Raw genomic sequence first — 27,234 nt, 5'->3', positions numbered from 1 at the left:
TTATAGAACCTGATTTTGTTTGGGGAAGCTGAGTACCCAGCTAAATAACTAACTACATTCTTCAGTCTCCCTTAGCAGTCCCAGGTTCCGGCCCATGGATGAGAATGGAGGTCACTGAGTACATAATAGGTACTCAATAAATAAATGCATGTTGGCCAGGCATGGAGACTCATGCCTGGAATCCCAGCACTTTAGGAAGCCAAGGCGGGCAGATCACTTGAGGTCAGGAGTTTGAGACCAGCCTGCCCGACATGGTGAAACCCCATCTCTACTAAAAATACAAAAATTAGCCAGGCGTGGTGGCGGGCGCCTGTAATCCCAGCTACTCGGGAGGCTGAGGCAGGAGAATCGTTTGAACCTGGGAAGCAGAGGTTACAGCGAGCTGAGATCACGCCACTGCACTCCAGCCTGGGTGACGGAGCTAGACCCTGTCTCAAAACAGAAAACATAGGAAGGTCAAAAGAACCCTCATTTGACTTCGTCTCGAAATAAATAAACAAATAAAAAATGCTGAATGCAAAAATGATCAGCAGGTTCTGGGCATGCAGTCGGTACTCAGGAAATGTGAGGGTCATCTAACCAGGCCCAAGGAGGAAAGACCATCACGGCTGTCTTGCTCTTGGAAATATTTTTATTGGTTCTGAGATAACAGGGCTGAGGCGAGCTGGGACGGGCGCAGAGCGAAGGTGGGAGGCTTTGCCCTGGGGCGGACATGCTGTGTGGGGTCTGCTGGCGGGCTCCCTGGCCCACCCAGCCAGCAGCAGCTGGGCACATGGCCCTTGGCGCCTGGCATGACCTCTGCCGGCTTGGCACGGTGGCCTCCTCGTCGGCGGGCGCCCCCGCTTTCCAGTTGCAGGAGTTAGTCTTTCACAGTGCGGAGGGGTGGGGGTCCGGGGTGGGTGCCTCCCCGGGGTGCAGGCAGGCCCCATCCGCCAGTACATCCTGGGCTCTCGGCGGCTACAGCGGGTGAGGCAAGCTCTGGCTCCTCTTAGCCCCGCCTTTGGGAGCTTGGCAGTCCTGGAGGGGCCCTCGCGGCCTCAGCGGGACATCATCCGGACAAACTCTAGAAGGGTAGAGGAGCAGCTGGGGAGCAAGCAGCAGCCAGAGGCCTCTCCAGGTTGCTGCCTTCAGACCCCACCCCATTGCCACTGCCCCAGCTCTGTGCTGGTCCCCCATCCATTCTGTCCCCTCCAATCCATGGACACAGCAGCCAGCGAGAGTGTTCTGATCTGCGGATCTGACCCCTGCGTAAACCTCCCACGGGTCTCCACTGGAAAATCTCCAATATCCTGACACAGCCTCATGGCCCTCCCTGATCTGGCCCCGGCTGACATCACCAGCCATATCTCTCGGGCTAACTCCCAACCTCTGTGCTCCAATTACACAGATCTTCTTTTCAGCCCCTCAGGTGCAGCTGGCGCACTCTCTCTCTCACCTCTCAGCACTTTTTTTTTTTTTTTTTTTTGAGATGGAGTCTTGCTCTGTCACCCAGGCTGGAGTGCAGTGATGCTATCTCAGCTCACTGAAACCTCCACCTCCTGGGTTCAAGCGATTCTCCTGCCTCAGCCTCCCTAGTAGCTGGGATTACAGGTGTGCACTACCACGCTTGGCTAATTTTTGTACTTTTAGTAGAGACAGGGTTTCACCATGTTGGCCAGGCTGGTCTCCTCTCAGCTTTTCTGAAAGCAACCTGTACCCCCTCCCTTCTTCTTCTTCCTCTTTTTTTTTTTTTTTTTTTTTTTTTTTAATGTAGAGACAGAGTCTCCCTCTGTCACCCAGGCTGAAGTGCAGTAGCATGATTATAGCTCACTGTAAAGTCAAACTCCTGGGCTCTAGCAATCCTCCTGCCTTGGCCTCCCAAAGTGCTGGGATTACAGGTGTGGCCACCATGCCCAGCCCCTTCTCTCTCTCTCTCTCTTTTCTTTTTCTTTTTTGTTTTTTTTTTTTTTTTGAGATGGAGTCTCACTCTGTCGCCTAGGCTGGAGTGCAGTGGCATGATCTTGGCTCACTGCAAGCTCTGCCTCCCAGGTTCACGCCATTCTCTTGCCTCAGCCTCCCGAGTAGCTGGGACCAGGTACCCACCACCACGTCCGGCTAATTTTTTGTATTTTTATAGAGACGGAGTTTCACCGTGTTAGCCAGGATGGTCTAGAACTCCTGACCTCATGATCTGCCCACCTCGGCTTCCCAAAGTGCTGGGATTACAGGCATGAGCCACCATGCCGGGCCTCTCTCTCTCTCTTTTTTTAAGGGCAATTTTAGGTTTACAGCAAAATGGATTAGAAAGTATGCAGATTTTTTTCTGCAGCCCCTGTCCCCGCATATGCATAGCCTCCCACACCAACCACATTCCACACAGAGTGGTGCATTTGTTGTAACTGAGAAACCTACACTGACACATTGTTATCACCTGGAGACCACAGTTTACATCAGGGTTCATTGTTGGCGATGTACATTCTATGGGTTCGGACAAATGTATAATGACATGCGTCCTCTGCTGTTGTATCATACAGATCGTTTCTTTTTCTTTTTATTTATTTATTTATTTTTGAGACAGGGTCTCACTTTGTCACCCAGGCTGGAGTACAGTGGCACAATCTCGGCTCACTGCAGCCTTGACCTCCCAGGCTCAAGCGATCCTCCTACCTCAACTCTCCAGGTAGCTGGGACTACAGGCATGCGCCACCAAGCCTGGCTAATTTTTTTTGTATTTTTAGTAGAGACGGGGTTTCACCATGTTGCCCAGGCTGGTCTCGAACTCCTGACCTCAAGTGATCCTCCTGCCTCAGCCTCTCAAAATACTAGGATTACAGGCATGAGCCACTGTACCTGGCCTCATACAGAATAGTTTCACTGCCCTAAAAATCTTCTCTGCTCTGCCTATTCATCCCTCCCTCCCCCCAACCCCTTGCAACCACTGATCTTTTTACTGTCTCCATAGTTTTGCCTTTTCCAGAATGTCATATAGATGAATCATATGGTATGCAGTGTTTTCAGATTGGCTTTTCACTTAGTAAGATGCATTTGTGTCCCCTCTTCACCATGTCTTTTCGTGACTGGATAGCTCATCTCTCTCTCTCTCTCTTTTTTTTTTTTCTTTTTGAGACAGAGTCTTGCTCTGTTGCCCAGGCTGCAGTGCAGCGGTACCATCTCAGCTCACTACAACCTCCGCCTCCCGGGTTCAAGCGATTCTGTGTCTCAGCCTCCCAAGTAGCTGGGATTACAGGTGCGTACCACCATACCCAGCTAATTTTTTTTGTATTTTTAATAGAGACGGGGTTTCACCATGTTGATCAGGCTGGTCTCAAACTCCTGGCATCAAGTGATCTGCCCACCTCGGCCTCCCATAGTGCTGGGATTACAGGCATGAGCCACAGCGCCTGGCCTAGCTCATCTCTTTTTAGCACTGAGCAATATCCCACTGTCTGGATGTGCCACCGTTTATTTATCCATCACTTACTGAAAGGACACCTTGGTTGTTTCCAAGTTTGGACAATTATGAATGAAGCTGCAATGAGCATCTATGTACAGATTTGTGTGGACACAGGTTTTCAACTCATCTGGGTAAATACCTGCCCTTCCCTCTACCTGGTGACTCTTCTCATTTTGGGGGGCTCTGATTATTTATAACCTCCTCCAGGAAGTCTTCCCTAACCCTCCCTGCAGCTTGGCACAGGCGCCCCCTCTATCGCAGCCCCCTGTGCTTCCCCCAGCACACATGGATTATGCTATTGTTTTCTCTGGTTTTCTTGCTGGTCTTGGGCTCTTCGAGGCAGAGACCAGATCTTAGCACACAGCAGATGTACAGTGCATCCTCGTAGGATGAATGGGGGATGCCAGGCTTTCAGGAGCAAGGCTGTCATCTGTGGTGGGCGCTACCTGGATACAGGGAGACCTGAGATTTTCAGATCTGGTGATAACAAAGCCTTCTCTCCAACTATCCACGCTCCCCGGCCTTGAAGGCCGATTGCTCCTGAGAGAAAACCTCCCAGCCTTTGTGTTATGGACACTCACGGTCTCTGGCACATGCTTATCTTGTCTTTCTGCTCAGAATGCAAGTTCCTGGTGCGCAGAGTCAACATTTTACCCTTTCCCTGTATCCCGTAGTGCCTCGCATGGCGTCGTGCACAAGACTGCATTCTGCTGTGATTTCAGGCCTGGGGCTGTGCCCTAGCTCTGCCTCTTAGTAGGCAGGCAATCTTGAGCTAGTTATATTACTTCTCTGAGCCTCAGTTTCCTCATCTGTAACATGAGGTTATAATAATGCAATCTATAGAGTCATTGTGAGAATTAAATGTAATAATATGTGTAAAGCTACTTAGTACAATGACTGCACATAAGTGTACAGTAAATTATAACTATTATGATTATTATTGATTCTTTAAAAAGAAAGTCTTTGAGGCTGGGCGCGGTGGCTCACGACTGTAATCCCAGCACTTTGGGAGGCCAAGGCGGGTGGATCACTTGAGGCCAGGAGTTCGAGACCAGCCTGGCCAACATGGTGAAACCCTGTCTCTACTAAAAATACAATTAGCCAGGCATGGTGGCGCACCCCTATAGTCCCAGCTACTCGGGAGGCTGAGCCACAAGAATCACTTGAACCCGGGAGGCGGAGGTTGCAGTGAGCCGAGATTATGCCACTGCACTCCAGCCTGGGCGACAGAGCAAGACCAGAGCAAGACCCTGTCTTAAAATAAATAAATAAATAACCTTTCACTGAGCACTAGCTGTGTTATGCAGGAAATGCAGAGATTAAGAAAATAGGGTTCTTCTTTCAAAGTTCAGAGTCAATTGGGAAGACAACTCTAACCAGCAGTTAGGGGACAGTGTGAAGAACAGGTGAGTCTGACGTGCTGTGAAAACCCAGAAAAGAGGAAGTTCAGTTTGAGGAACCAGGGAAGGGTGCTAGAAGAAGGAGTCCCACTGTCGAGTCATGAAGAATGTCTGTTGGGCTAACAGAACTTAGCCCAAGTAAAAAACAGGATAGGCCAGGTGCAGTGGCTCACACCTGTAATCCCAGCACTTTGGGAGGCCGAGGCGGGCGGATCACCTGAGTTCAGGAGTTCGAGACCAGCCTGGCCAACATGGTGAAACCCCATCTCTACTGAAAATACAAAAATTAGCTGGACGTGGTGGTAGGTGCCTGTAATCCCAGCTATTCGGGAGGCTGAGGCAGGAGAATCGCTTGAATCCAGGAGGCAGAGGTTGCAGTGAGCTGAGATCATGCCATTGCACTCCAGCCTGGGGTACAAGAGCAAGACTTTGTCTCAAAAAAAAAAACAAACAAACAAACAAAAAACAGGATAAAAGCCCTCCTGGTGGCCAGGCGCAGTGGCTCACGCCTGTAATCCTAGCACTTTGGGAGGCTGAGGCAGGTGGATCACTTGAGGTCAGGAGTTCAAGACTAGCCTGGTCAACATGGTGGAACCCCGTCTCAACTAAAAATACAAAAATTAGCCGGGCATGGTGGTGGGCGCCTGTAATCCCAGCTACTTGGGAAGCTGAGGCAGGAGAATCGCTTGAATCTGGGAGGCGTAGTTTGCAGTGAGCCAAGATCCTGCCACCACACTCCAGCCTGGGCAACAGAGTGAGACTCTGTCTCAAACAAACAAACAACAACAAAAAAGCCCTCCTGGCAAAAAGATCAGTGTATTCAAGAGGGACCCTAGCAGCTTCACTGATCACAAGTATTTTGGTGGAGTGTGAATGAAGGACTGTGAGTTGTGGCTGGGGAGGTGAGCTGTGATCAGATCTTAGGGAGCCTGAGTGTCAAGTTGAGGAACGTAATGTTCAGAAAACACCTACTGTGGACGGATGCGTGCATGGGTAGACAGATAAATGGATAGAGAAGGATGGGTGCAGATGGACACAGGGATGGGTGAATGGATGAGTAGATGGATATAGATGGGGAAATGACTGAACAGATGGATAGATCAAGGCAAGTATGGGTAGAAGTATATGCAGACAAAGAGACATGAGTGTGTGAATGGAAGTTTAGAAGTATGAACACAGAGAGAGATCTATATGAGTAGATGAATACGTAGATAGATTCATGGGTGAATGTAGAGAAGAATGAATAGATGCACGAATGGACAGATAAATGCATGGATAAATTGCTATAGGAATGATTGTTTAGAGATGGAGGAATGGATAAATAGGCATCTGGACAGATAAGGAGATAAACAGATGAAAAGATGGAGAGATAGATATGGAAAGATGGACAGATAGATGAATAGGTAGATGAATGGATGGACAGATGGATGGATAGGTAGATGGATGGATGGATGGATAACTATGTAGACGAATGGATGGATGGATGGATGGATGAATGGATAAATGGATGGATGGATAATGGACAGATAGGTAGATGAAGGGATGAATGGATAAATGGACAGACGGATGGATAGGTAGAGGATGGATGGATGGATAGATGGGTAGATAAATGGATGGATGGATGGATGATGGACAGATGGATAGATAGGTAGATGAATGGATGGATAAATGCACAGATGAATGGAAAGGTAGAGGATGGATAGACGGAGATGGACAGATGCATGAATAGATGCAAGGGGAAGGGATTGGAGGTGGATTAGACGGGGGCATGGATGGAGGGATAGGAGGATGAAAGGGCTGGGGGTTGGAAAGTTAGGGTGGACTGATGGTTGCATGATGGATACACAATTGGATGGCTCCATGGATGGCCACTGCTGGCTTGCTTCTCTCCCACTTTCAAGCCCCACCTACCTTCAAAGTCCACTCGTCCATCCCCATTGAGGTCCACATCTCGGATAATTTCCTCTATGTCTCGGTGTCCCACCTGATGACCCAGGAGCTTCCTCATAGCCTCTCGCAGCTCACTGGTGCTTATTTCCCCATCACCGTTGGTGTCAAACTAGAGAAGGCAAGAAGGGAGGAGAGGTCGCCCCAACATGGCAATTGGCAACTTTGGGAAGTTGAGCTCCTTCTCCAGTGTCATTGCCCCCCTTTACCAGAGACCTTTCTCTGTCCAAGCTCCCTCCCCTGATCTGGGACTTGGGGCTCAGGCTTCTTTTGAAGTATTTATACTGCAGATAGGATTCCAATAGCCGCCCCATGCCTGCCTGCCTCTGTCCGTTACCTCTCGGAAAGCATCTCGCAGTTCCTTTACACCAATCATATCTGCTGTCTCTGCCAGGAGTTTAGGCCCCATTAGCTCCACGAAGTCATCAAAATCTACATGGCCACCCACTGGAAAAAGAGGAAAGGGCTAGGTCACCCCCGATATACCCATTCCCTGTCTCCAACTAGACAACTGACAGAATGGGCAACCCCTCCTTGACCTGCTCGTCAGACAGAGACAAACTTAATAATAACAAGAGTCCTCTGTTCAGTTCTTCCTGTGAGCCAGTTATTGGGCTGTTTTACAGATATTCCCTAATCTACTTTCTGGGCTCCACTCCTCCAATTCGGCCCTCATTTTACAGGTGAGGAAACTGAGGCTCAGAGAGGGTAAGTGGTTGGCCCCAGATCACAGAGCTGGAAAGAGGTGGATGCAGAATTTGAAGCCAGTCCTGTCTGACTGCAGAGGACGGCAAGGGTGAGGACCAGAAGGGAGGCAGATGCCTGGTAGAGGGACTCACGGTTCATGTTGATCTGCTGGGACAGTTCGATGAGCTCCATCTCGGTGGGCATGTAGCCCATGGTGCGCATGCAGTTGCCCAGGTCCCGGCAGTTGATGTAGCCATCCTTGTCCTTGTCAAATTCTCTGAAGGCCTCTCGGAGCTCTGGGGAAGTGAGCAAGGGTGGATGTGGTCGGGGGTAGGACCCGCAGAGACCCTGTGGGCAAAGGCAGCCCAAAGGCCCACAGGCATGGAAAGAGAGGCCCAGGAGCTTCCCAGGATGCTGGGGCACTTCTCCTGCCTCCTGTGCACGCCTTCAGCAGCTGGTTTCACAGAAGATACCCCGCGTTGCACCAGGCCCCATTCCCAGGGGCCTCTCTTCCCATCAACCTCCCTTCCCACACCTTCCTAGAGGGCTAGGCAGTCCTTTCCCCCAAGGGGCACAGTTTTACCTTCAATTTCCTCTGGTCGCAGTGATCTATCCTGAAACAAAAGAACATGTCCTATTAGCCGCGACAAGGGACCTGGAAGTCACAAAATATCTAACCTGGGGGCCATCCAAGTGGCAGCAGGCACTGGGTAGGAGGTGACGAGGATGCAGCACAGGTGTGCCTGGATCAGGTCCTTGAGGGGAAAAGAAAGCCCCACATCTCCCTTAGACATAGAAGCTCCTGGGCCCCTAACAGGAGATGCCCAAGGAGCCACCAGCCCCACCAGCCTGGGCACAGAACCTCTGCGCCTCCAGCCCCTTGTTCCAGATACAAGAATGGGTCAGCAGGAGTTTGAGACTGTAGTGAGCTATGATGGTGCCATTGCACTCTGTCACCCTGGGCAACAGAGTGAGACCCTGTCTCAAAAAAAACAAAAAAAGAATGAATCAGGGAACAGAGCTTGTCTGGTGGCAAAAACCTGCAAATAAAACAGGGTCCAGGGAGGTCACAACAGGCAGAAGAGAGCACCACCCAATGAAACAGGAAGAGTAGGGGCGGCAGAGGCTGCAAGACAACAGAAGAGGTGCAGGAGGGGAGAGAAGGCAGGGCTATCCTGAAGTGGGGGTAGGAGGACAGGGAGGAGTCAGGAGGAGACGTGGCAGCAGAATGGGGCTGTGCCTGCTTCCCAGGCACTGCCCCACCTTCTCCAATTTGACCCCCATCCCTATACGTTCCCCTGTCATAGGACACCACATAGGACCCCGGGGGCCACCAGTGCTTCTGGTTGCAGCCAGGGTCCAAAAAGCACATGTCTCCAGCCTCAAGCAGTGCTCAGGTCTCCTGGGCAATCAAGGCAACCCTGAATCTAGGCGTCAGAACAGATGGCAGAGACGTCTCTGAGGAGCAGTCCTGGAGGAAGCTCAGGTTGGTGAGCTGCCAGTCGCCCTGGGCCTGCCCAGGAGGGAGACAGGCTGGCATGAAATGGATACAGGTGCCCAGCTGGACCTGGTTAGTAGACTCCAAAAGTGGCCTTCAGCGTCCAGCCTCCTCCGTGTTGCAGCTCTCTGCCTTTGGGCAGGGAGAACACCAGGCAGGTGTGCGCGTCCTGAAGAGGCTCACACAGGTATGCGCATACCTCTCGTGAACACGGACACGCAGGCATGCCACAGTGAGCGTGTGGCACCTCCACTGTGCACGCAGGCCATTCCAGCCAATGGGGCCTGGTTGGGTAGAGACAGCCACTCCAAACTGGCCCCAGGACAAAAGACGACAACACCAGAACATCTGCAGATCATCTAGAAAGGGAAGGGCTGCTGAGTCACATCTCATGGGACAACCAGGTGCATAGGACCAAGGGCTCAGAGGCGGCTCTGTGTGGCAGGACAGTGTTGAGAGTGAGTGTGAGCTTGGAGGGAGCAGGCTGCAAGCTCCCAGCTCCGCCAGGCTGGGGATAGGAGTCACCCGAAGGGAGGCGTGTCTCTGAGATGACTGCACGGACGTTCACCTAAAAAGCTCGCCATGGGCCAGGCACGGTGGTCCACGCCTGTAATCCTAGCACTTTATGAGGCCAAGGCAAGGGGATCACTTGAAGCCAGGAGTTTGAGACCAGCCTGGGCGATATAGTGAGACCTCGTCTCTACAAAAAAAAACCCTTGTTTTAGTTAGTCAAGCATGGTGGTGCATGCCTATAGTCCCAGCTACTCGGGAGGCTGAGGCACGAGAATCACTTGAGCCTGGGAGGCAGAGATTGCAGTGAGCCAAGATTGCACCACTGCACTTCAGCCTGGACAAGAGAGTGAGACTCTGTCTCAAAAAAAAAAAAAAAAAAAAAAAAGCTGGTGATGGTGCCTGGCTCAAGGGTAGGTCACAGCCATTCCAACACAAACCCATATGTTCCTAGACATTTTTGGGTGACCAAAAAGGATGTTTTGTGCAATGGGTCATACCAGCAGTCCGTGAAAGCGAGTGAGTAAGCACACGTGTGTACACATACATGCAGAGCACACGCCCTAGGACCAGCTACTGAGACCCAATAAATCCTTTTCCACGCATCAGCCTTAAGCAGCCTCCCATTTCCCCAGGGCCCAGTTCTGCAGGACTCAGGAGGAACAGGCATTGCTGACCCCATGGCAGCCCCTCCCATTCCTCCTGTACGCCCAAAGCCCCAGGGCCAGCAAAGCCAGGTGCCCCTTCACGGGGTGTGCCCGCCACCAGAGCTGGTCTGCTGAGCACTGATGGCTGGTCCTTGGATCACACTCCCCGTGCACAGCAGTAGCTATGTGTATTCTCTGCCCTGGAGTAGAGCCAGGGATGCCCACTAATATGCCAGGAAGATCATGTGCAGCAACTCAGGGTCAGGTGGAATGGGGTGCAGGAACACACCCTTCTCCCCAGTTCATGTGGCTGGGGAGATGCACTTGGGCTCTAGAGGCAGACAGACCTGAGTATGAAGCTCAGATCTGCTTCCTCAGGCAGGTCACTCTGCTATTTGAGCCACAGTCTCATCTGTAAAATGGGTTAATACCAGTACCCACCTCACAGGGCCTTAGTGTGCATTCAGTGAGACAAGCTATTAAAGTGTTTAGCATGTGGCATTCAATAAATGCAACCTACAAATGTTTACCTCTATAACATCCTCATTAGTCCTCTCCTCTCTTTGAATTATTTAGCTACTTGTAGAAAGCTGGCCAATTCAGTAACCGCTAGCCACATGTGGCTACGTAAATTTGAGTAAGAATAACATAAAATCCATAATTCAGTTCCTTAGTTGCACTAGTCACATTTCAAGTGGTCAACAGCCACATGTGGCTAGTGGCTACTGTATCGGACAGCACGGAATTTAGAATATTTCCATCATTGTAGAAAGTTCTACCAGATAGTGCCACGTATACGGAGTTGTCATTAGGAGCACAAGAGGCTCTTGAGTCAGACTACCCAAGTGTGAATCCTACCTCTACCACCAGCAAGCTGTTACCTCGAGCATGTGACCTCTGCAGGCCAGTTTTCTTTCTTTCTTTCTTTTTTTTTTGAGTTGAAGTCTTACTGTGTCACCCAGGCTGGAGTGCCATGGCACGACCTTGGCTCACTGCTACCTCTGCCTCCTGGGTTCAAGCGATTCTCCTGCCTCAGCCTCTCGAGTAGCTGGGATTACAGGCGCACACCAACACGCCCAGCTAAGTTTTGTATTTTAGTAGAGATGGGGTTTCACCATGTTGGCCAGGCTGGTCTCAAACTCCTGACCTCAAGTGATCCACCCACCTCGGCCTCCCTAAGTGCTGGGATTACAGGCGTGAGCCACTGCGCCCAGCCCAAGTCAGTTTTCTCATCTGTAAAATGGGGATGATAAAAGCACCTACCTCTTAGAGTTGCTCTGAGGCTTAAATGAAGCAATCCGCCAACACACTAGGCATAGTGCTCACCTAGTAAGTGCTCAAAACAATGTATCTGATATTATTATTATTATCATTATTGTTATTGCTATTATTTTGCTGGTGGATATGGACTCACCAGCACTTTGTAGCCATGAGTGGAAAACTTTGGGGATCAGATTCATAAGTTGGGGGTGTGAGCTCTGTATAGACCCCTTCTTCATCCCAGCACCTCCTCACGCCCTGTGAAGCCGAGTTCAGCGGGCTCCACTGGGCCAACTTACGTACAGGCTGCCTGTTCTCAGCGAAGCCCTTGCGCAGGAAAATGCAGGCAGGGCCCAGTAGGTTGTGCATGACTGCGCAGTTCTGGGCCAGCATCAGGAGCGGTCCCGGGAGCTCGGCGTCGGCCGCCAGCCCCTCCTCGCTCGTCTGCACCACCATGTAGCTGGTCTGTTCCTCCTGGCACATCTTCAGCCAGCACCAAGCAAATGCAAAAGAGAGGCAGGGTGTCACCTCCCTGCCCAGCCTGGCTCCTGATCCCGGGAGGGGCTTTCCACAAGAGGGGACACTGAGAGTCAAGGAGCGGGGTTCAGAGAGCCCTGAGAGTGCACAGGCATCAAATCGGTCCAACAGACGGAGTCTCCAATCCTTGACGGAAACGGTGGTTCCGGGGAGAGCTGAATGTGATGCCCTCTGTGTGGCACATGCACACGTGCACACACACATGCACTGGCACATACGTATACACAGAATCACACACCCATGTGCATGAAGAGACAGGAGCAGCGGGGGGCTTCTATTCTCACCAATGGGAAGTGTTCACTCAGAGCCTAATGAAATAACATCCTTTCCCAAAATGCTCCCAACCTCCCAGTTCAATCAATCTCCAGGGCTAAGTCATTCCTCCCAGCTCCCAAACGGACTTGTCCTACCCCAGCCAGATCCCTGCTGGAAGGCTGTGAGGGCAATCGGAGCTGGCAGCATGGAGACCAGGCTTGGCTGGTCTGCCAGACCGGAGGTTGCACATGCAGGTGCCATTGCTGACATAAATGAAACAGGCAGGGTGTGAGAGGTGGGGACTGGGGCAAAGTGGAAACATGCCCCCTCCTTTTTTGTGTGTGGCTAGCGCACTCTGTCGCCCAGGCTGGAGTGCAGTGGCATGATTTTGGCTCACTGCAACCTCTGACTCCCTGATTCAAGTGATTCTCCCACCTCAGCCTCCCGAGTAGCTCGGTTTACAGGCACCCACCACCACACCGGCTAATTTTTTTTCTGTATTTTCAGCAGAGATGGGGTTTCACCATGTTGGCCAGGCTGGTCTCAAACTCCTGATCTCAGGTGATCCTCCTGCCTCAGCCTCCCCAAGTGCTGGGATTACAGATGTGAGCCACCGCACCTAGCCTGAGATGGTGCCCCCTCTGAAGAGGTAGCACTACTTAATTCCAGCCCAGTGTAACCAGATCTGCTTTAAAGCACCGGGTGGACCACACAAGGCACATCCGTAGCTAGGATTCCACCCAGTTTGTGATTTCAAGACTAGACACTCTCTGCCATCTGCCAGTTCTCCTTTTCCTCTCTTCCGCCTTCCCTGGCTCCCTGCCTGGCCCAGAGTGCCGGACCTCTAGAGGCTAAGGCAGGGGCCTTCTCTGCTTACCTAATATAGCCGTGCTCCCAGGCCCTGACCAGCCGATCCTCCGCCCTGAAGGTTCCCATGCGGCTATAAAAAGTCAGCACTGCCCACAGACCTTCCCCTTAGGACAACAGCAGCATCCAGACACAACATTCAGTTCTCCCCAGCCTCCCGGGTTGCCCAGTGTCTCTACAGAATCCAGCTCCTGCACTCTGCCTTCAGCCTGGAGCCTGCATACCTTCCTTCAATGTGGGGGGATCTGGCTACAGTAGGACCTTCCCAAGGAGCGACAGGAGCTGAAACCCTGAGGGCTCTTTGTCTGAGAACTGCAGGTCTGCGCACCCTATCCTTTCATCCTACTGCATTCTACTTGCAGTCAGATTCCTCCAGGGCAGAGAAGGCCCTGCTTAGGAGAACATCCCAAGACCCAGGGGCAGCCTGTCCTTCCAGGTTGAGACGCAGAACAACCCCCTGCCCACCGTGTCCTCTCTTGTTTCCTCTCCCCAAAGCCCTGGGGGGCTACAGACCGAGACTCCCTTCCAACTTCCTAAGCCCCTTCCAGGCCTAGAGAGGGTGGTGCAGTATTCTGGTTCCTCAAAGGGGAAGCAGCTACTCAGGCTGGAGGTGAAAGAACTCAGTCCCAGGGTCAAGTTCGATGAGTGCAATAAATGTCTGTTTTAGGTGATCCCAGAACTTGAGGGATGTCAGACAGGCCAAGAGCCCCTCCTGGTTTGATATCCCAAAGAGTTGTGATTCAGAGCCTCAGCTTCACTCCCTCAGACTTCTGGGACCTAGACTAGAGCGAGGCAAGACTAGAGCAAGGCAGAACAAGAGAGACCTTCCCATCTGGGAGAGTGGATCAAAGCATGCCTGAGATGACAGTGACTGGCCGAACCCCAGGAACCAGTCTCAGGAGATGTCTGCAGAGAGTCAGCGTTTTTGTTTCTGGCTGAATCTTCTGCACTTGGCTCAGAGATAGCATAACCCAGGAAGGCGGGGAGGTAGCAGGTGGCACAGAACTCCAAGAGGCAGGCCGGGCGTGGTGGCTCATGCCTGTCATCCCATCACTTTGGGAGGCCGAGGCGGGTGGATGACCTGAAGTTGGGACTTCAAGACCAGCCTGCCAACATGGTGAAACCCCGTCTCTACTAAAAATACAAAAATTAGCCGGGTGTGGTGGCGGGCACCTGTAATCCCAGCTACTTGGGAAGCTGAGGCAGGAGAATCACTGAACCCAGGAGGCAGAGTGAGCCGAGATGCGCCACTGCACTCCAGCTTGGGTAACAGAGCGAGACTCCATCTCAAAAACACACACAAAAAACCAAAAAACAAAACAAAACAAAAAAACAACTTTAAAAGGCAGTTTAGCCTGGTGGCTTTGGGCTCAAACAGTCTTAGGGACAAATTCTGGCTCTGCCACTTGCTTGCTGTGTGACCTTGGGCAGGTCATTTCACCTCTCTGTGCTCCAGTTTCCTTCTTCATACTGTGGGAGATGATCATGACTAGTCACAGGATTCCTGTGGCAAGTCATGAGTTATACACATAAAGTGCTCTGCATGGTGGCTAGGGCATGGCAAGAGGAGGTGAATAAATAGAGTTGCCATAGTGATGGCAATGATGGCGATGATGATGGTGGTGGCAGTGATGTAATTTAAGAGATGCTGGGTGCCAGAAGGCATTTACTTCTGGCTGCAGAGGAAGTGGGGGAGCATCTGCCAATCAGAAAAGAAATGAGAAGGATGGAGAGGAATTTGCTCCCATGAAGAATGGAGCAGTGGTAGCTGGGGAATTTCCACTGCATCTCTTCATCATAATACTGCCTGGCACCAAGTTGCCCCAGAGGCTGCAATTCTTCTCTGGCCAATGATGGCACCTGACAGCCTGGTCCTGCCCAGCTCTGAGCCTGGTGCAGGCTGCCTCTCACCATTTCCAGTTCCCCAGATACCGCTTAGGAAGCCAAGTGGGCAGCAACCCATGGACCGACAATTTCTCCTGGCACCAAGGCGACGTCTCCTAAGTGTGGCACGGCAACAGAAGGGGCAAGTGTGCCTCATGACCTAACAGCTTTTTAATAACACAAGCTGACCAAGAGTATGCACATCAGAGCTCCCTCTTGCCGAATGAAGGTCTTCAAGGAGAAGCCGAATGAGGGAGTGCCTGGTGAGCGGGGAGGGGACTGATGCGCTGAGCGGGAATTTGGACTAGACGACTTCTAAGGTCAGATCCAGAAATCTATGAATAACATTTCTGACAGCAGGGGAAAGAGAGAGGCAGCCTCTCATAGAGGAAAAAATAAAAATAAAATGCCAGCTCTGATTTTACACAGACCAGGGTTTAAATCCCAGCTCTGCTTCCTATCGACTGTGTAACCTTAGGAAGGCTCTATCTCTGAGTCCAGCTTCTTTCTCTATAAAACAGCCAAAAGAACTACGTAGTGGAAAAGAGAAAATGAGATAACAGACATTAGGTATGTTGTAGATATTTAGAAAAAAAAAAGCAATTATTAATACTATGATAGAAACATGAAATTGAATGCAGTTAAGTTTTTTTTATCTTTTACTCTATGGACTGAAAATCTCTCCTATTTCCTGTTTCTCCTCCATCCCGCTTCTCTAAAACCCAGAGTGGAATAATTATGGTTATGATGACAAGAATACTAACATTTATTGACTACTATAGGCCAGGCACTGTGCACAGCACTTTATTTCATTCTCAGAATCACCTTAAGAGGTGGATATTGGTATGTCCAATTGATGGATGGACAAAGGAATCGAGGAACAGAGAGGTTAAGTAATTTGTCTAAGGTCACATGGCCAGAAAGACAAGGCCTGTGTAATCTGACTCATAAGCACGCTGTTGTGTAAGGGAAGATGGGTGGGACAGAAGGATAATCCTTGTTCTTAAGTTCACTTCCTCAAGCTCTGGATGAAACCTATTACAAGGGCTAATTCAGATCACTTTCTGCTTCTCTGGAACAGCGCAGAGGGCACTTTCGATGCAGAAGACTCCCCTAAGAAGATACCAGATTATGGGGGAGGCGTGCATGGAAGAAACAACAAGCCCTTGGAAGGATCCAAGGAACAGCGAAGATTAGAAGGAATTTGATGTGAGCAGCTTAGCCAAATGAGGAAGACGACAAGCAGAAAAGCCCAAAACGTCCTAAATTGAGAGGCTGTTAAACTGACCGAGATAGGATGGGGTTGGGGATAGAGACGCCAATAGCTCACCCAAGGCCATAGGTAAGTCACTTAACCCCTCCCACTGAATGTCAATCAAGTTCCTTGTCTGGAAAATGGAAGAATTGGAGGAAAACAACCCCATCATTCCCTCTTCCTTTAAATAATATCTGAGTCTCTTCTATGGCCTGGCTACAGAGGGCTAGAAAAATAGGCAGAGCCCACCTAACCCAAAACCCTATAGGTGCAAACCCAGCCTTGCATGAAAGATGCTTTAGAGATGATCATTTTCTTTCTAAAAAGAATTTTTGAAAAAACAAAAAAAAAATCCAAGTGTTTGGCGATAAAACCACCACAGAAAGTGACTTACATGCAACCCCTGCTCAACACATCACCCGGGCAGCCTACTTCTTAATGGAAAAACTCCTGGGCCCTAAAGCCACTCGGGTCCTATTTGAGATACTCTGACTTAACTCAAGAATTATTGAGGAAGAATTATTGTTTGGTTCCTTTCAGTAGCAATGGTCTGCTTCAAAATCCACAATTCTGAAGGCTTAGAGGCCATCAGAGAGGCTCACAGACCCTCAAAGGATATGAATGAGTCCCTGGCCTTGCTGCTGGGAAGGGTCTTCAGATTCTGCCGGTTTTAAGGGACTCGGCCAGTCCCTTGAATGACTGAGGTGCCAGTCAAGTTCACTGACATCTTAAGGATCCACCCTTTTCATTTTACATCCCAGAAACCCCAAAGCTACACAGTTTCTTTCCTAAGCCTTGTGCAAATTCCCAAACACAGTTTCACCCCGACCCCCATGCCCAAAGCCTGGGACACAGAAAACGGCAATAGGAGGGTGTTTGGGGTAGAAGCAGGGAGGCAGCCCTGGACAGAACCCCTGGGAAGGGTAGCAAGCTCCAGCTACCCTTTCTGTGCCCAACCTCTGAGACAGATGGTGAGATACCCCCAATCCCCAGCCCCAGATCTTGGAAACTCCAAAAACATACCTTCCTTGAGAGATTTCTCAGTGGAGACTTGACACAGTTGCCCATCCTAAGTGGAGGCAGCCCCTCTTGGGATCCCCGGGTCCATGAAGGAGGCTCCTGGGGGACTGAGGGACTTCCGTCCCAATCTCTGCCAACCCCAGCCTCCCTCCGTCTGTGCCGTTCTTCCTCCAGGACGGATGTGAGCCCTCTCTTGCGCGCGTGCTCTCTTACTCGTCTGCCCGCTCCTGCTCTCCGATTTTTTTTTTTTTTTTTTTTTGGGTGGATTGTGTGTGTGTTTGTGTGTGGGTTTAACTTTCTGGCCACTTTCTTAAGGAGATGAAAGCAGAAGGGGAGAGTGCAGGGCACAGGGAAAATCACCTGGAGAGCTGATGGCAGAGGGGAACCAAGCTGGAGAAGGCTGCCGGATCATCTACATCAGATTAGCGCTCAGTCCTCTCTCTGGTTCTCTCCCCTGCTCTGGGCCCCTCCTTTCCCCGCTGCCAAATCTGCAGGGAGATGGCCTCAGGGAGGGGGGCCCAGAATGGCAGCTGCGGCTGGGAATTAGGCCAGCAAGCCCAGAAAGGGAAGCTGGCTAGTTTGGGTTCCCGAAGCCAGGGTGCCTGCCGCACAGCTCCCAGCCTTGTGTGTGCGCGCACACACAAACGTGCATGCACACACACACACGCGCACAAACACACACACACATGCATGCACACACAAGCACTCAGGGAGATGAATGCCCCTTCCAAAGAGCAGTGAGCTGGACAAGCACTCACTGCCCCTGGCAATTCCAGCTGCATTGAGAGCTGCGGCTCCAGTCGAGAGCCTGGGAGGTCTGGTGACGCCTCCATCATGCTCCATTTTTCACACTTGCCTTGTCACTGAAATGGGACGAGGCTCGGGGGCCGGCAGCGCAGATGAGCCAACAGTCAGATCAGATCCTTCTGCTCTGTGTGCAATTTCTCCGACCCAAAGGAAACCAGGAAATGGCCCCGAGGCGAGCATGACGGAGGCAGCGCAGGCAGAGAGGGCATGAGCAAAAGGTCTCTGAACCTCCTCCTCCTCGCCCCCTACCTCATCCAGAGCAAAGACCTCTCCCCAGCTTCCTTGGGGTGCCGAGCAGAGAAGAAGCCCTTTACGAAGCGCTCTTCGAGGTCCCACAGCTGGAGCTTTTTAGGTGACTGGCTCTTCCTCGTCCCTCCAGGGTCGGCTTTGATATGAATTCATCTCACACCTCAGATGTCCGGTTTGAGACCTACAGCCCCAGCCAGATTCCCCGCGTGCAAGTGTCCCTGTTTCCTGCACCCAGCTTTTTCCAGCAGGGGGCACCAGAGATAGACTGGAAGCAGAACTCCTCCCAAGCCGATTGTTGAACGCTAGCTCAGTTTTCAGCCCGGAGAGCCTCCTTTCCCAGGAACTTTTGTCCCGTGTGGGGTGGCTGCTCAGAACTCCTGTGAGGAAGATGGGTAGGGGCGCTGCCCAGAGGGTGCTCACTCCTAGGGAGCTCGGAAGGAGGTCCCTGGATAACTCTTTGACCTCCCCGGTGCTGCTGCTGACAACCACGCAACGGTTTAGTCAGGGGAGTTACTCAGCAGCCTTGTTTGGGCCAAACCTCTGGAGGGGGAGATGGAGGAGGAGGAGCCTGGGGGGCGGGTATTGATGACTAAAGAACAGAAAAGAGGGTGATGATGCGTGTCTCCTGGAAACAGCATGAAGGAAGCAGGCCCAGGCAGGGGTCAGTGGACTCCGATGAATGGGAAGGACGGGGAGGCCTGGGGTTGAGTCTAGCTCTGCCACCTTCTTTTTTTTTTTAGACAGTGTCTTGCTCTGTTGCCCAGGCTGGAGTGCAGTGCGCAATCTCAGCTCACTGCAACCTCTGCCTCCTGGGTTGAAGAGATTCTCCTGGCTCAGCCTCCTGAGTAGCTGGGATTACAGACGCACACCTTCATGCCTGGCTAATTTTTGTACTTTTAGTAGAGATGGGGTTTCACCACGTTGAACAGGCTACTCTTGAACTTCTGACCTCAGGTGATCCACCTGCCTTGGCCTCCCGAAGTGCTGGGGTTACAGACATGAGCCACCATGCCCAGCGCTGCCTCCCATGCCTGAACTTCAGTTTCCTCCACTGGAAAATGGGGTTTTCCCTAGCTTGCTTATATAGCATACATGAGAAAGTGTGAGACACCGAATAGCTACTGGATCAGTAATTATTTAAATGGAAGAAAGAAGTATCACTTGTCCAGTGGAGAAATGTCAGGCACCATGCTTGGCTCTGGGAACGTTGTTGGAGGATAAGAGAAACACAGTTCCTGATTTCAGGGCGCTTACATTCTAGCAGGTGGGCAGGAGATATTAGAACTGGGACACGGTTATCTGATTACATTTCAGATAAATGCTATGAAGGGAAAACACAAAAACTCTGAGAATGTGAATGAGGGGAATCTGTCTGAGTCTAGGGGCTCAGGAAAGACTTGCAGGCAAAATCTAGAAAATAGACCATATGTAGGCTCCTTTGAAACAATAGTGCTCACTAGGGACCCCAGAGGGAAGCTCAGGTTAAGGTCCAGGTATGAATGGGTGGATATATGTAAAGGCCAAAACAGCACAGCGTAAAGCAGAGATTCTCAATGCTGGCTATAGACTGGCATAACTGGGGAGCTTCCCCAGAAATTCCGACTTAATTCTGTCTCCGATGGGCACTGGGCATTGGTGTTGCTCAGTACTCCCAGGTAATTCTAGCCTGCAGCCGGTGTTGGGAAGCACTGATGTAGAGGCTAAGAGCTTGGGGCGGGGTGCGGTGGCTCACGCCTGTAATCCCAGCACTTTGGGAGGCATAGGCAGGTGGATCACCTGAGGTCAGGAGTTCGAGGCCAGCCTGGCCAACATGGTGAAACCCCATCTCTACTAAAAAAAAAAAAAATACAAAAGTTAGCTGGGCGTGGTGGCAGGTGCCTGCAGTCTCTGCTACTCGAGAGGCTGAGGCAAGAGAATCCCTTGAACCCAGGAAGTGGAGATTGCAGTGAGTCAAGATTGCATCATTGCACTCCAGCCTCAGCGACAGAGCAAGACTTCGTCTCAAAAAAAAAAAAAAAAAAAAAGGCTTGGACTGCGGAGTCACGCTGACTTGGATTCAAATCATGTCCTGGGCCGGGCATGGTGGCTCACACCTGTAATCCTTGGAGGCCAAGGCAGGAGGATCATTGAGCCCAGGAGTTTGAGACCAGCCTGGACAACATAGTGAGACCTCATCTCTATTTAAAAAAAAAAAAAATTCTTGTCTGCTGCTTAGTAACCATGTGGCCTAGAGGACATGTTGATTTTTCTCGGCTTCAGTTTCTTCATTTATAAAATAGGGATTCTAATGGCACCTCCCGCAGGGCTCTTGTGAGGAGCTAATGAGATAATACATGCAAAGGGCTTGGCACTGTGCCAAGCATCTAGAAAGCGCCGTCTTCCCCTGCCCAGCATTGGTATTAAAGGGCCAAGAGTGGCATCCATTTGTTCAGCAGGGCATCAACTCAGTCAAATCTGGTGGTTCCTGCCCCCTGCAGGCCATTCCGGGCATAGCACCCACTTGTCGACCTTGGGATATGCCTCTGTCGTTGGAAACAGGAGACAGGAGCCGGCAAAACCAGGTCCCTATGGAAAAATCACACACTTTGAAGAAATCCCATCCTGCTTTGGGGGCAGGTGCAGGAGCTGATACTACCTTGAGGTTTGAGGATAGCAAGGGATCCAGGGATTTCGATGTGCTTTAAAGCTTACTTAAGCTAACTTGAGCTGGGCAGGTAGGCAGGAGGGACAGATGGCTCAGCCTTCAGTAGGAAATTTTTAAAGGGCTGAACAGCTGGGTATGGTGGCTTATGCCTATAATCCCAGCACTTCAAGAGGCTGAGGTGGGAGGATCAGTTGAGGCCAGGAGTTCAAGACCAGCCTGGGCAACATAGCAAGACCCCATCTCTATTAAAAATTTTAAAATTAGCCAGGCATGGCGGCTGTGCCCCTGGTCATAGATACTCACGAGGCTAGGGCAGGAGGATCACTTGAGCCCAGGAGTTTGAGGCTGCAGTGAGCTATGATTGTACCCTGCACTCCAGCCTGGGTGACAGAGCAAGACCTTGTCTCTTCAAAACAAAACAAAAAACAAAAAAGGCTGAACGGTGGGGGCTTCCTGTAAGGAGTGAAGCATGTTATATGCCCTCACCTCCCATCTCTATCCACTGTGGCAGCAGCCCTTGGGCCTCCAGAAGCCCTATTTTGAGTGCTGGAATGGAATAATAGGATCAGAGGGATGAGAAGGATAAACTCATTGCTGATTATTCCTGATTAGAAGGGAGGCTGGCCTTTGGCCCTGGTCAGTTCTATCACCAGCATTTGAACTATCACCAGCATTTGAGCTATCACCAGCCTTTGAACTTGGATGACAGCCCGGTACTAAGAAACTCAGGGAAAGCTGGACTGTAATGTGAGAGGTGCTTTGCAGATGCTTCTGACGAACAGGGAACACGCTTATGTGACCTCCCACCAAAGCAGCATGGCACATACAGAACAGGCAGGTATTTTCAGAGACAGGCAGACCACAATTCTCAGCACAGTCCTGCCACCTACTTATTTACTTATTTTTAGAGACAGGGTCTCACTCTGTCACTGTGGCTAAAGTACAGTGGTGCAATCATAGTTCACTGCAGCCTCAAACTCTTGGGCTCAAGCAATCCTCCTGACTTGGCCTCCCAAAGTGCTGCACTTACAGATGTGAACCACTACACCTGGCCCTGCCATGTACTTACTATATGACCTTTGGACAAGTCACTTCCTCTCTCTTGAACCTTCCTCATTTCTTTTTTTTTTTTTTTCCAGACAGAGTCTTCCTCTGTCACCCAGGCTGGAGTGCAGAGGCACAATCTCAGCTCACTGCAACCTCCACCTCCTGGGTTCAAGCAATTCTCATGCCTCAGCCTCCCAAGTAGCCGGGGTTACAGGTGCCCACCACCACACCCAGCTAATTTTTGTATTTTTAGTAGAGACGGGTCTCACTGTGTTGGCCTGGCTGGTCTCAAACTCCTGACCTCAAGTGATCCACCCGCCTCAGCCTCCCAAAGTGCTGGGATTACATGTGCGAGCCACCGTGCCTGGCCAAGCCTTCCTCATTTCTAAAATTGTTGTGGTGGGGGTGGGGGGAGTTGATGATGCTAACCTTCACAGGTAGCTGTGAAGATAAGAAGACACTTTGTCCACTGTGCAGTGGGCTCTAGACTGAGGCCTCAAGTGCCATTGTTGCCTCTCAAAAAACAGCTGGAGGCAAAGGCTGACCTCCTGGAGGACTCTCACTGAACTGACTCCAAGCCACTCCTATCACCTGTGGCTGACGTTAGCCACAAGCTGACCCTCGCTTTCCCTCTCCCCAGGCCCCAGAGAAAGCCTATAGGGACTCCAAGCCCTCTCAGAGAGAAGGAGGGAGACACATGACTGGAGTAGGAGTGAGGAATAGACACAGCCCTATCTTAGGAACCTAGGCTTAGTGCAATTAAATCCATGACCCAAACCACCATGGACTCTCTCCCCATCTAAACCACAGGAACTGGCCAGGCGCGGTGGCTCACGCCTGTAATCCCAGCACTTTGGGAGGTTGAGGTGGGCGGATCACTTGAGGTCAGGAGTTCGAGACCAGCCTGGCCAACATGGTGAAACCCCATCTCTACTAAAAATACAAAAATTAGCCAGGTGCGGTGGCAGGCACCTGTAATTCCAGCTATTCGAGTGGCTGAAGCACGTGAATGGCTAGAATCTTGGAGGCAGAGGTTGCAGTGAGCCAAGATCATAGCACTGCACTCTAGCCTGGGTGACAGAGTGACACTGTGTCTCAAAATAAACAAACAAACCACAGGAACTAAGGAAGCCTCTGAAGTCTGGAGGCTGGTGATTCCATTCATTCACTCATTCATTCATTCATTAAATACTGTGATCCTGCTATGTGCAAAGCAGTATGGCAACAGGGATAGCCTAACTGTATTAGGAGACATGTTTCTACAGCTGGAAAAATGGGAAGGATGGGACAGAGCTGTGGGTTTTATCCACATTTGCCTCCTCCACCAGGCATGTTTCTTCTCAAGCTCAGGGTAAGGGGCAGAAAGCCTGTTTCTTAAAATAGTCTTCCAAGACCCAAAGCCCCATGTCATCATGCCTCTGCCGAGTTAATTTCTGACATCACATCTTCTCTAGGCAGCTGGGTGGCATGTCCCTAGCTGGCCACAAAGAGGGAGTACGAAAGATCCTTTTACATTCAGCTCCTTCCCTTAATAGCCATCCTCACCTGGCTCAGAATCAGCTTTCAAAGTACCTTACCCAGGCCCTCATTCAATTACCCTATTAATAACAGCAATAACATTAATGAAGGCTGCCCTTTATCCAGCACCCACTATGAGCCAGGCATTTGATATCCTTAATCTTGTGTAAGCCTCCTAATAACTGCAAAGCAGTTTTTGTCAGTCTCATTCCTGGATGAAGAAACCAAGACCAGAGAGAGAAAATAACATGCCCAAGGTCACTGAGACTGAAAGTGACAGAGCCAGGATTAGAACTTGCATCTCTGCTATCTCCCAAGCCACCATTCCACACCTTAGCCTCAGAACCATGCTGTCTCCATGCATATCAATAAGGATGCTCTATGAGGTCACTGGGAGAGTTTTCATCCCTGTTTCCTTTAAGGTAGGAATTCATCTTGGTGCCTTCAGTGTCATTCTGAACACTGGCTCTCTGAGACTGAGACTATTACAAATGAAAAGGAAGAAGGCCTTAGTAGTTAATCAACAACAACAACAAAGAAGAAAAATAACTAACACTGATAGAGTTAGCAAGGGCTCCGTGCCAGGCCTGGGCCAAGCTCTCTCTATCTCTCCATATCTCATTTAATCTCCCAAGCACCCTGATGATCCCTACGTTGCAGGCAAAGAAACAGACTTGGCCAGGCACGGTGGCTCATGCCTGTCATCCCAGCACTTTGGGAGGCTGAAACAGGTGGATCACTTGAGCCCAGGATTTCCAGACGGCCGGGGCAACATAGTGAGACCCTGTCTCTATTATAAAATATATTTTTTAAAAAAGAAATAGACTTAATGAGGTTAAGCAATTCAGTTAAGTTAAAAACAAATGAAACTTGGGGAGATATGAAAAATATACTTCCCCAGGGCTGTATTTTGTCCTAAGCAGATCTTAACTAAAAGTTTCTGTATTCAGAACCCCATCTGACTTCTCTTGGTTCTGACCCTGCCTCTAAGGACAGAAATCTCAATACGGAGAAAAGGGAAGAAAAGATTAATTCCTCTCTGTCACAGGAGACTGGAGGCTCTGACACAAAAGTCCCAGCCAGGGTTTGCTGTTGTTGCTCACGTAGATGACTTGGAGGTGTCAGATGGAAGCCCAAACTGAATGTGCTGGGCTTTAAAGTAAAAGCCCGCAGCTCTGAGAGGCAAGAGCTTCCACAGGGAGGTAGTAAATATTTGATGGGAACTTCTAGCTCCTTCTGACTCAGGTGACCCTGGTGACATTTCAGAACATTGGGCCGGAGAATTCATTTAATGACTGAGAAATTAGAAGGAGAAACAAAAGCACGTCGCTACAATGCTCGGAGCTCAGAAAGGGCTCATGTAGGCAAATTCTGCAAGACAGGAAAGAAAGGACTCTTTTTTTTTTTTTTTTTTCAGGAGCTGAGTCAGATCAGCAGCAAGCTGAGTAACCAGAAAGTGTATGATTCTAGGCCAATGACCTACCCTTCCAAACTGCTAGGTACAGCCAGGGCCCTGGCTATCTGGTTCACTGGTGTCTAGCAAATGTCTGAACAAACAAACCACAGGAACTAAGGAAACCCCTGAAGGTTTCCTTAATAAATGCTCAACAAATAATTGATAAATGAACGAATTGGTATCACCCATTCAACAACCCAGCATTCCTGCTGCAACCCAGCCCCAATCCAAAGACCACTCGTGCCCTGACAGCCTACACCTCCTCATTAACACAAACCACTGCAGTGAACTCCCCTGACACATCGCCTCACTAACTCTCACGGCTCTGCATCCAAATCTCTACTCCAGAGAACTGTTTCCAGCTAACTCGGCTAACGAGGGCTCCCTGCAGGAACAAAGCCACACACCACTGCCCTATGGCCCCACCACAGCAGCCCCACGCAACCCAAATCCACGTGCGGCCTGCCTTCATGTCAGACCTCCACCAGCATCAGCCACTGCCGAGTAGTATTTTGAAAAGAAATGTGCAGATCTGAAGCAAAACACACAGGGCCTCCTTGGAATTCTGATCCAGCGTGGCAAACCAGGAGCTTGAAACGGCTTCTTTATGCTAGATCTCAGCACAGAAAGGCACAGGCCCCCCTGTTTCCCTACAAACCACGCAAATGCTCTAATCAGACCTCTGCATGACACCTCTCGGAGGCTGCCACAGAACTGTCTCAAAGCTGTGCCAATGAGTTTGACTTGATTACAGACTCCGAACTAGGGGAAACCCTGGCTTTTTTCCTCAGGAGTTCAGAGGTTTCCTTCTACTGAGCCTGTTTCCCCAGCAGCACAGCCTCAAACTGTAGACCTGAATTGTGACTACGGAGCTGCTTTTAAAGGGCAGGCTCCCAGGTGCCTGGGACTCTTGAGGGAAAGGCCTGAGGGAACCACTGATGACCTCTTCGTGGCCTTTCTGACCCTTCCAATGGCATCCCTGGAGTGACAGTCTCCTTAAACCACTCCAAAGTTCCAGTTTGAGCCACAGCTCTGCATGCCCCTCCATGCCTACCCAGACACCTCTTTTCTTTCCTCATATTTTTGGATCTCCTAACTTTTCTCAGGCTTTCAGGGACATGATAGGCAGTGGCCAGTGTCCCTCGCCCTCAAGTAATTCTGTGTTCTCTGAGGTCCCCTCTCTTGACCCCCAGACTCCAAACCGCTTGCTCTCCTGAGTCGCTCCCTGGCGGTACTGGCCAGAGGCCAGAGGAGTGGGTTTGGTGCCACCTGCTCGGAGCGCCCCTCCTTGACCCCGGCAAATCTCCAGGACGGTCGTAGAGGTCGCTCTCTTCCAGGACTGGCGGGTTCCGGCGGGTATGAGGGAGGCTAGCGGGGAGGGCCTTGCCCCAAGAGGCCCGGAGCGTGGACAGCGCACGGGGTGCTGAACCAGGCACGGGGAGGAAGAGTGCCGGCAACGGCGCCGGCCCGGGGAGGACGAGGTGAGCCGAGGCGTGACCCGTGGGGGGCCACGGACCGCGGGAGGAGGCTGTGGACGCGCAGCCGCGGCCGGCAGGGTCCCGAGCGCCTTTCCCCGGAGCGCTGACGGGAGGCGCGGCCCTTACCTGGCCAAAGGCGGAGCTGAGCATGGGGCGCAGCCGGTGGAGGAACGGGTCAGCCTCGGACGCGGCGGCTGGAACGGAGTCCCCGCGGCCCGGGGCTCGCAGAGAGCCCCGGAGGCCGAGCGCCGGGGACAGTCCCCGTTCCTCCCCATCCCGCCCGCGGGCCGGCGGCAGCGGCGACGACGGCGAAGGTCGGGACGCCGCGGCCGGCAGCGCCTCCCGGGGCCTGCAGTGCGCCTGGGGGAGCCCACGCTGGCTCCCCCGCGCGCCCTCCTCTCGCGGCGCCGGCCGGCACAGGGGCCTCCGCGAACTGGGGTCCCCGGACGACTGCGGCGTCGCCGGGCAGGAGCCGGGTAGCCGGCGGCTAGGCAGCCCCGGGTCCCGGGCAGGGCCGTGGCGGGGAGCCCGGATGCCCCCGCTCGCCGCCGCCGCCTTCAGCAGCGACGTCTTAGACTCGCTTTTGGCGATGTGCGAGCTCATCGCGGCGGGGCCCGCGCTCGCATGGCCCGGCGGGGGCGGCGCGGTGCGGCGTGGCGCGGGGCCCCCGGCGGGCAGAGAGCGGGGCGCCCGGCGGGAGCCAAGCCCGAGGACGCGCTGGAGGCGGGCGCCGTCCCCCGGCCGCTTAAATGCGGCCCCGTCGCCGCCGCCCATGTGACAGCGCAGCCTCTACGCCCGGAGCCCGGAGCTCCCGGCGGCTGGCGGTGCAGATCTG

General features: G+C 51.6%; 1 protein-coding gene across 5 annotated transcripts; it reads right to left on the bottom strand.

Moving 5' to 3' along the window:
* Positions 1–613: 613 nt before the first annotated feature.
* CABP1 (calcium binding protein 1) lies at positions 614–27,234 on the bottom strand. Of its 5 annotated transcripts, none has more exons than XM_054443633.2 (7): positions 26,526–27,231; positions 11,686–11,865; positions 8,051–8,081; positions 7,620–7,763; positions 7,118–7,227; positions 6,745–6,892; positions 614–1,063 (listed from the first exon to the last, which is right to left on the bottom strand). In XM_054443633.2, exons 1-7 carry the CDS (start codon positions 27,171–27,173, stop codon positions 1,038–1,040), a joined length of 1,287 nt encoding a protein of 428 aa, XP_054299608.1. In that variant the 5' UTR covers positions 27,174–27,231; the 3' UTR covers positions 614–1,037. The 5 variants fall into 5 exon arrangements, with proteins under 5 accessions (XP_054299608.1, XP_063503192.1, XP_054299610.1 ...); XM_063647122.1 differs by lacking the exon at positions 26,526–27,231 and adding an exon at positions 18,057–19,171; XM_054443635.2 differs by lacking the exon at positions 26,526–27,231 and adding an exon at positions 17,204–18,022.

This window comes from Pongo pygmaeus, chromosome 10, assembly GCF_028885625.2.
Source record: "Pongo pygmaeus isolate AG05252 chromosome 10, NHGRI_mPonPyg2-v2.0_pri, whole genome shotgun sequence".
NCBI classification, from domain to species: Eukaryota; Metazoa; Chordata; class Mammalia; order Primates; family Hominidae; genus Pongo; species Pongo pygmaeus.
This window is presented reverse-complemented; position numbering and strand designations above follow the sequence as displayed.

What these genes read in the sequence shown, in the direction of transcription:
- CABP1 (XM_054443633.2), bottom strand. Translation starts at nt 27,173, where the DNA reads ATGGGCGGCGGCGACGGGGCCGCATTTAAGCGGCCGGGGGACGGCGCC. An exon ending in TCAGCTCCGCCTTTGGCCAG is followed by an intron (nt 11,866 to 26,525) that starts GTAAGGGCCGCG and finishes TGCTGGCTGAAG; the next exon opens with ATGTGCCAGGAGGAACAGAC. An exon ending in TGGACGAGTGGACTTTGAAG is followed by an intron (nt 1,064 to 6,744) that starts GTAGGTGGGGCT and finishes CTACCCTTCTAG; the next exon opens with AGTTTGTCCGGATGATGTCC.